Source organism: Puccinia triticina, chromosome 12A (genome assembly GCF_026914185.1).
Source record: "Puccinia triticina chromosome 12A, complete sequence".
Classification (NCBI taxonomy): Eukaryota; Fungi; Basidiomycota; class Pucciniomycetes; order Pucciniales; family Pucciniaceae; genus Puccinia; species Puccinia triticina.
In genome coordinates, this window is record NC_070569.1 from 2,678,767 (window position 1) to 2,688,783 (window position 10,017).

Genomic DNA, 10,017 nt, shown 5'->3' on the forward strand with positions numbered 1-10,017 from the left:
GGGCTGCGTGTTGAGTTTTAAACTCGTACATTGAGTTTATGTTTAAATCTATGCATGCAGTGTTGCATATGGTTTGGTGACTCATAAGCATGACGATCGATCTCGATTCCACCGGACTCTGGTTATCAAGACATTTTTCGCCAACAACTCTATTCTTCCCCTTTCCGTTCTTATTCCCACTCCTCATCATTCATTGCTACTCACCTCACTCGCAAAACCTCATTGATTTCTACGCTACTCAAAGATAATCTTCATTGTATCAAATCAAATCAATTGAAGACTCAATCTAACAATTGTTGACTCCCCAAGCATCAGGAGAGCTAGATTCAGTCTCTGGGCAGGTAGTCATTTTATTCTATTCGTGTAAAATTGTATCGTAACTGTTGTTGACGTCATTCTTACAATTTTTCAATCTAGGCTGTTTTGTTGTGGTATTCCTTGTGCTTGCGCAGCGTCGTCGTTATACTTTGTGTCGAGATTTTCTTTTTGCTTTGGTTTATTCCTCAAGGTATTTATTACATTATTATTATTAAACAATCATGTACAATAAAAGCTAATCGTATTATCTTTTTCATTATTTAAGTGTATTACTTTTTATTGAGTTCTTATTTATTTAAATGTTTCAATAAAGTATTACTTCTACCATTTTTACATGGTAGCGAGAGTCTTACTTGACAGTTAAAAAGAACTCAAAATAAGAAAACACTTCTAGGTCAAAAGCACGATCGAGATGGCAGATCTTCCGGTAGTCCCCAAAATCAATGATTCCTCATCAAGTGACAACAATCATTGTAGTGACAAAATTCGAATCACTAAGCTCCGCCGCGACAACTGGCCGGAATGGAAGAAGTCTTTCACGCATCTTGTTACTGGTCGTGGCGATGAAGAGGTGTTCGATGCGAAGTGGTGCAAAGAACACAAGAAGGAGAAGAAATTTTGCAAGAAAACGTCAAATGCATATACTCTGCTTGAGCTATGCGTCTCTGCTGAGTTATACCCGGTCGTTCAAGCTGTTGATAATTTTTCAGATGCGATGAAGGACTTAGCTGCTGCATGCGGTGAAAAATCTTTAATCAAGCTTGGCGATAAACTCTATTCTCTTATTCATCTCGACTACGTTCCTGGTACATCAATTGCAGACCATATTAATAAATTTCAAACTATCTATCTAAGTATAGTAAATCCACACTTTCACAGAAATTTAGATCAAGGGTTTCCCCTGTACATTTTTCAAAAACTCCAAATACAGATTGGTGAGTAAAAAAAAAAAACAACAGTTTCCCCAAAGAAATGGTGACCGTATACACACAAAAACAAACGCTATTTCACATCTTTTAAACACTATTAAAGCTATATTTACCACATTTTACACTATTGATTATAAATTGTCTCTAATGGTATGAGAAGAATTTTAGAGAGAATAGACCCCGAACATGAATGCCTCGGACTGACCCCCCAGCCCGCGGCAAGCGCGGGGAAAAAGGGGCCGGGTTTAACCCCCTCCGGCCTGGCCCAAGTGGGAGGGGACGGAGGGGGGCTAATGGCTGGCGCGACCTCCAGCCAGTGCAAATGCAACAGGGAGAGGGCGGCCGCGGGGGAAAGTGTGATGCAGCAAGCTCCTCCTTTTATAACCTCCCGCCCCGCAGAATCACCCATCGTTCCAGTTAGGAATCAAGCCTCAAATAAGCGAACTACCGGACAAGTTTCATTCCAGCAAGTTGGGGCAAGTACCGTTTCCCAGACCTCTCCTCAAGTCGTACTATGGGTGCACGGATGAATATCCCGTCTGAAGACTTCTGCCAACCCATTGTCTTTAGGTGTTGCGGAATCGTGGACGCCCCACTCCAAACTTGCGCGAATTAGTTATGTAAAGTAACTTTGTACATTATTGGTCCCTTATTGAGGCGTTTTTGATGGCACCGTCAACAAGCCGCAGTTCGACTGACCGATTCTAATTGGAACTCGTCCTTTAGGAAACTACATCTACGCCGGCCGCGACACGTTGTCAGGAGGTGACGCCTGTGGGTAAAGGTACGAACTGTTCCAAGCTAGCTTCCAAAAAGGGTGAAACTGCCCAACAAAAGGGGCCTCTCCCTGTTACTCCCTGATCCGCGGAATGTTGCCCAATCTCTTCGCGGAAGTGAGACACAAAGCCTTCTACTTTCAATCATTTACTGCCAACCGTTGCTCGAGGGGTCGACCAAGCCAAGGTAACAATTGTATTTTCAGGGTCCGTAGTTATGGGATTGTTTGAAGGGTTTCATGGCGGTTTTTGTCTTGCAGTGCAACGATGCCGCGGGTTGATCACCTCTTGGCAAAATCGCACACGGCCCCTTTATAAAAGGGTCAGTCTTCCTTCCATTTTTATCAACAGCCATTGTTTACTTAGGTTTTACCATTCAACAGTTGTCTACTAATCAATCAATACACCGTCAAAACTTTGCTCCACTTTGCCCTACTCCAATCAAGCAGCTCTAATCGTTATGTCTGGTAACCGAACGCCAAATCACCCTGTCCATATGACCACACTTGTCAAGCCGTTGGCAGACGTAAGCTTTTCGAGTCTGTTGTTTTGCTGCATGGGACTAACCTATCTCGACAGTCTGTGCCAGAGAACGTACGAGCAAATCAATATGAAAATGTCACCACTGATTCTTTCTTACAGTGTTCGGGCGTTGAGGGACTGGGAATCGTCATCAAACGCGAGGAGGTTGTTGTCAACCTGGAAACGCGCCTTGAAGTCATTGTTGAGCATACTGACTGGGATTCTCAGGTAAGATTGAGAAAGTCTTTGAAAGCCAGACATTAGCAATACTGACCCTTGATTAAGGAGCGGCGCCACAAGACCTTCAACGTTAAGTACGTGGTACCAGGGTCAAAGAATTTCATTAAAACTCATTCGCTCTACGTCGTTGGCCGAGAGTTGGAAATCGTTGGCTTGCTGGTCGATTTCGACATCAACGCAAAAATGGCTGTCGTACTTGTGGGTTTTCCAGAAGTCCGACTAATGATTCGAGTGACCTAACAATAAAATGCCTCTAGGTAAACAATTGCAGTATCACCAGTGGCCACCAGATTGGCCGCGCAAAGTCAAGCGGCTCGCCAGTAAAATCCAACCCTCACGGGAAAGGAAGAAACTTGTGAGTAAACTTAATGCCCTCAACGCCGAACGACGTTGGTAATAGTGCTCAACTTCAGCTGTTGAGTTTTTTTTAGGGTGAAGTTGAACTCCGATGAGAATATACCATCGACCAGTACGCCGTCAGGTTCGCCGGCAAAGAAGATGTTTGACACTCCGGCGTCGTCATATTGCGCGTCGGACCGCAATGGGAAGAGAAAGGCAACGGAACCCATGGAAACTGACAACGAAGAGAGCTATGAGAACGGAGGAGGGGAAGACAAAGACGAGGAAGAGGAGCCTAAGGAAAAACCAACTCGTGGGCGACCCCGTAAGGCCATTCTCAAAGACGCTGCCAAGAGATTAAAAAAGCTCTGATGACTCCCACCGCCGGTAAAAGTGAGATTCCGATGACGGTTATTTGGCATCAGTTGTACTTTGATACTAACTGATTGCGTCGTTGTGATTAGCCAGTTGGTTTTGGGGTGTTAATCTAGGTCTTTTCTGGTCTTCGACACTACTTGCTCTCAACTGGAGTCCGTCAGCTTAACATACGTTGGTTCTTCTTTTCGAGTGCTACACTTTCCGAATGCGTCCTTGATATCTTTTCCATCGCAGCTTCTTGCAAGCGTAACCAGTTGTTACGGAATTTCATTTCCAATAATTCTCACACATTCATTTTTTTTTCTTTGGTAACTGAGATTTGCGTAATTCATTAAACGTCAATATGAAGTTTCAATTAGAGCAATGGGACAAAAAACCCTTCGCTGATTTGCGCGAAGTGAGCTTTCAAGAAAGTATTGATTTGCAGAGCAAGGGTGTCAAATCGGCGGCAGTGGAGTGACGCAGCTCGGCCTCAAGTTGGTATGCTGGAGGAGCTTGGTGATGCGAAAAATTTGCTGCCTCCAGCTTACTATGGTGTGTTTTGGGCGTCGGGCTACTCGATGCAACCGTTGGTGGGTCTTAAAAAAGCCCAATTAACCATACTCAAAGATGTTACTTCGGCTAAATCTGATGCTACTAAAAGTCTGACTGCTTCAGAATACGAAGTAGTGTCATTTGGCTTTTCGCCGTGGTAACAGAAAGTTTCACGCTTAGGGAAATCCTATTGGTAATTAATTGCACCGGGTTAAAACATGAAATGATTAATCTTGAAAATCGGCTTCATAATGAGATGGGGGTGTTTTTGACCGCGTCCTTGGGCATTGAACGGAAAGATTCAATCGCAGGCCGGGCACACTAAGAGGTTGACAAAATTCTGTCTTCCAACGTCAACCGTTGGAGTTGGTATTGGTGCTCCATTGCAACTTGTTCATAATGGAATTGTAGATCACTGACCGGACTAGCTTGAGTTGGTATTGGTACTCAATTGCAACCTTTTAGTAAATGGAATTTGAAATGACTGACCGGACTAGCCCATTAAAATTTGGCTACTCAATAATATCGGGCTGTTACGGACCGCCTGCTTTCGAATTGGACCGGGACTTTTAATCGCAGCCCAAACATTCCAACAGTTTGACAAGGCGCCTTTTTACGACGTTAACCGTTCTGGTTGGTTGGAAGTGGTCAGTGCTGAGTAAAAATAACCATACAAGAATAAAATGGGAGATACCTTAAAGGGTTGACATTTCCGGACAATTTCAAGAATCACTCAATAGCGGAAGGCACAACGGTTTACAAGATCAACAAAGAAAACATACCTCATGGTTGAATCAAAAGGCCGAATTGTCGACCATCCGGATAGAAACAACGAAAAGAAGATTCTTGGCGCAGATTTTGTAAACATACTGCACAACATTGGAAGCTGCAGTACGGGATGCGTTGCTTGTGGTGCACTTCACTGGATTGGAGAATCGTCGCTGGCCGACCAGCAGAAAGCTGCAATTGAGTTTACCATGTGTTGCAATAAAAATAAAGTCAAGTTGCCTAACTTCCATGATAATGCGAAACCCTACCCATCAATCCTGCAGAACTTATTCAGTGGTTCCACTTCAAGTAAGATTAATCCCCCTTTTTGATAATGATTCGGATACACTGACTACTTGATTGAACTGAAAAGTTGCCTCGAACTTCCAGAAGTATACGCGCATGTATAACAATGCTGTATCCTTCACGTCGCTCCGGACGAAAGTGGATTACTCCGTCCAAGGACCATTTGGCGTAAACGTTTTTAGGATGAGTGGAGGTTTAACTCACTTAATCTTGAGCATAGAGCCAGCAGAAGGATCCGATCCGGGATTCGCGCAGATCTTTGTTGTCGGCGACCACGGGACAAATGAAGCCGAGTTGCAAGTAAGGAAAGCCGAAGGGATTGGTTTGAGTAAAGGAAAAGTTTCTGGCCTCTTGCCTTCAACTGTATCAACAATAATGAGTTATATGTACAATCATAACCCTTACGCCAAGTTATTCAAGTCAGCCAAGCAAGTTCTTGAGGAGCGAAACGCAAAAACACTGAAGTTGAAAGGAATTTGCCGCCCGGGAGAAGATCCAAAGAGGTACAACGAACCAACAATCAATGAAGTCGCTGCAATAGTCGAAGGCGACGGAAACATAATCCAAGAGAGAGAAATTTTACTTCACCGCAAAGACGACAAATTAATTTCAATTTCTGATACACATTCGGCTTATCTTGCATTACGGTACCCTCTATTTTTCCCAAGAGGAGAACAGCAATGGCATCCGTCGTATAGATGTTGGACAGAAAGGGGTATGTTAACATTTTCTCTTGTGGGGAATACATCACGCGCTGACTCATCTTCATAGTCAAAAACCGTAAAGTAGGATCACTCAAATGGTACGCGGCCCTACTCTTTGATCGTCCGGGGCGCTTCTTGCCTATACTAAGGGGCCGGTCATTACTGCAGGAACTCGTTGTCGACATGTATGTTTGCGTCGAGCGACAACGTTTGCAGTTCATCAGGGAAAATCAAGAAACAATGAAAGCGGGACAATATTGCTCCCTTTTAAGGGGTCTGGAGAATCAAAAACCAATTTTGGCGCGTTGAGTTATTCTACCAGCTACATTCATTGGGAGTCCTCGTGGAATGTCTCAGCTCTATTACGACTCAATGGCAATTTGCAACAAATATGGGCCACCTTCATTATTTATTACAATGACCGCGAATCCTGATTGGATGGCGATCAAAGCCTTGATTCCAGAAGGGGAACAGGCTTTTGACCACCCAACAATTGTAGCACGTGTTTTCCGGTTCAAAATAAAGGCACTTATCCACAAACTGGTGAAGATGGACAGGCTAGGGAAAGTTGTAGCATATGTTTACACGATTGAATTTCAAAAGCGCGGTCTCCCGCACGCTCATATAATGGTAACACTTGATGAAAAAGACAAACCAACAACGCCGGAAAAGATTGATCTCTTGGTCTCTGCCGAAATTCCTGACGAAATTGAAGAAGCAAATCTCCATCGACTTGTCTCGCGCTTCATGTTGCATGGACCATGCAAGGGCCGGGCTTGCTGGCGGAACGGTACATGCAAACTCGGCTTTCCTAAGCCATTTTCTCCGCGGACAGTAACTGTTGATGGAGCTTATCCGGTTTATCTCAGGCGCGACAATGGGCGGTCAATTACAAAGCACACGACTCGGTTTGATAACGGTTCTGTTGTCCCGTTCAATCGGTTTTTAACATTGATGTTTCAGTGCCACATCAATGTTGAAATCCCCGTGAACAGCACAGCAATCAAATATTTATACAAGTATATTACAAAAGGGCATGACAGAAGTTATATGGCAATAGAAGTCGAAGATGAAACAAAAGCTTATGTTGATGCAAGATACATAAGCCCCCCGGAAGGTAAGTGACAAGTCTATTAATAAGTGTTGACTTGCACGAGCTGAAATCTTGACTTTGAAGCTGCTTGGAGATTATTCAAATTTCCATTTTCTGATAGATCACCAGCTGTAACAAGACTCACTGTGCACGAAGAAGATGAGCAGGTAGTTTATTTTAAAGAAAACGTTGGCGCAGAAGGTCAGCTCAAGAGCGGGAAGGCGGCGCGAACAACCCTAACGGGGTTTCTAGAGCTAAACCGGTCGAATGCGGTTGGCGCGGAAGGGCGCACGGCGAGGTCACTTCTTTATAGTGATATCCCTTGTTTCTTTTGGTGGGACAAGGGAGAAAAGGAGTGGAAACCGCGAAAAACAAAAGCGGAATTGGTTGGGCGGATCTACGCGGTTTCTTACCTAGCAGGCGAGAAATTTTACTTGAGGGTTCTGCTCCTTCACGTTCGGGGACCTCAGTCGTTCGAAGATCTCCGGTCGTTCGAGGGGGAAGTCTTTGGTACTTACCAGGAGGCGTGCAATCGGAGAGGGCTGCTTGCGAATGATACTCTTTACGATTTGGCTTTGCGGGAAGCGGGGTTGGTCAGCTTGGTATATCAGCTGACTCAAATGTATGCTATCATATGTGTACACTTGGCGCCGACGGACCCAAAGAGTCTTTTTGAGTCTCATTTCGAGGCTATGACGGACGACTTCATCCGAGTTGACATGTCAGATAGGAATAGCCGCTCCTTGAACCCCGCAGAACGTCGCGTGATGGGTCTATTTTGCCTCAAAAGCATGATGGAAAGCATGGGTGGGACGCTCGAAACTTGCAAGATAAAGATTTCAAAAGAAGAAGGGGAAATGCTCGCATGGGTTCGCAGTGAAAGGAGACCCCATCATGATCCACTTGCCATTGAGGCGAGACTGAAGGAGATGAAGTCGCGATTCAATTCTGGGCAGAAAGCTGTGTTCAACAAAGTGGCGAACTCACTGAGCGGCGAAAAGGGGAAACTGTTTTACCTCGATGGACCGGGGGGCACGGGTAAAACGTTCCTTTTAAATTCACTAATAGACGCCTCGGAAGTCCGTAGGAAAGAGAGCATCGTCGTTGCTTCTTCTGGGTTCGCGGCATTGTTATTGAGAGGCGGGCAGACTGCTCATTTGGCGTTCAAGATTCCCCTTGATACGCAAAAAGGCACCAAATGTGGACTAGAACCGGATACAATTTTGGCTCAACGCATCCAATCGGCCAGACTCATCATTTGGGATGAGATCGTAACAATCCATAGGTTTGCTATTGAGGCTGTCGATTTATCTTTGAGAAGAATCTGCAAGTCTGACGACCCATTCGGTGGGAAGACGGTAGTCTTTGCTGGGGACTTCAGGCAGATTCTACCGGTAGTCAAACACAATGAATACCCCAGATCTTATAACGCAACACTGAAGTCTTTGATTCTATGGGAGTCAATAATCGAGCTGAGACTTACTGAAAATATGTGTCTTGCAAAGGCCCTCGCATCGGATTGTAGTGACAAGAACATAAAGTTTGCCGCATCCTTACTGGCACTTGGCGAAGGCGTGAATCAGAAAACCGACTTCGAAATTATAAATCTACGGAACATAAACATTGTTGATTTCAACAGTGAAGCGACAAGCAGTCACGCACTGGTTGATTTTGTATACGGGGATATCGCGGCAGTCAAGGCGCGGGATAGGAGCGAAAGACTTGCTTATCTCAAGGAACGATGTATACTTGCACCATTGAATAGAGACGTGAAGAGGATGAACGAAGTTATCATGGAAAAATTGCCTGGAAAATCGATCAGTCTACGGTCCGTTGATACTGCAGACCCCGACGAGTTTGAATGTCTACCAGAAGAAGCACTCAACAAGCTGACACCATCTGGACTTCCGGACCACGAATTGAAACTCAAGGTTGGAATGCCCGTTGTTGTAACCAGAAACTTGCGGATCGGAAACGGGATTTGTAATGGGACAAGGGTCGAGCAGACTTTTCTTTTGGGGATTATAATGGGTGGGCCTTTCGAGGAAGAAGAAGTGACTTTACCACGGATAAAGTTGCAAAGCAAAGCAGGCAAAGGAAGTGGCCAGTCCTTCTTCCGATTGCAGTTCCCCGTGAAAGCGGCCTATGCGATATCAATCAACAAGAGCCAAGGCCAAACGTTGGCACGCGTAGGGGTATTCCTGCAAACTGATATTTTTGCTCATGGTCAGCTGTATGTTGCACTTTCAAGGGTGTCAGACGTTGCAAACCTGTTGGTTGCAAAGCCAAGGTTCAGGGAGGGGTTGATTAATGTTGTGCATAAAGTTATTTTCAAATCAAGCAGGCGAAAAAGTAAGAAGTTTTTGTCATGGCGTACGAAACGGCGCTAACCTCTTTCTTTTAATGCAGAAATTAAGCGAGAGGAACTCAGGACAAAGCATCGGCTGACTCGGTTGGCCAACTTCGATGTCGATTAACTGTTGCCCAAAGGTAGACTTGCGCTTCCTTGGAGCAGGAGGTTGTGGGGGAGCCAGTAACGTCAACTGGGAGGGTCGCAATATGTTCAGCGGTTGGCAATTGCTGGTTATAAATAATCACTTTGGCAGGTGATGGTCATGAAATTACCTGTTTTTGTTCTCACCCAAGTGGAGAAGATTAGTCATTCTTGTTCTTGAGAATTGAACTGGAGACTTGCTCGTCTGGGATTTGGCAGAAATCAGCAGTAGTTAGGATTTAACAGTAGTTCATTTCTTCGAAGCTTTTGAAACTCAATGCTTGTGGTTCACGCATGAGACTGCAGTCCAATGGATAATTGGAGATGGGTGACTCTCAATGAAGGGACGAGGACATCTGTTGGTCTTATTGCATAGGATTTTTGATCGCGCATCGGTTGGGTCGAGGCGTTGCTGCTATAAAATGTGGATTTTGTTGGTCTTTTCATTTTTACATGTACGTGAGGGCTTGAAGGCAAGTATTCAAATGAGAGAGAGAATCGTCGATGGGGGTAGGGAAAGAGGAAAAGTAGGAGTGGAATTATGTGGTGCGAGGAAAAAGAAAAAGACAAAGAGCGGAAAAAAAATAAGCGCTGCAGTCAAGTCAAGGGTTGGGAG

At 44.7% G+C, this 10,017-nt stretch overlaps 1 protein-coding gene across 1 annotated transcript; it reads left to right on the forward strand.

The window, feature by feature from the left end:
- Window positions 1-3,032: 3,032 nt before the first annotated feature.
- On the forward strand, window positions 3,033-3,496 carry PtA15_12A233 (uncharacterized protein; the record flags this gene model as incomplete). Its single annotated transcript, XM_053161821.1, has 2 exons — window positions 3,033-3,174; window positions 3,267-3,496. The coding sequence occupies 2 exons, from the start codon at window positions 3,033-3,035 to the stop codon at window positions 3,494-3,496; spliced, it is 372 nt and encodes a 123-aa protein (XP_053025800.1).
- Between the last annotated feature and the right edge of the window lie 6,521 nt (window positions 3,497-10,017).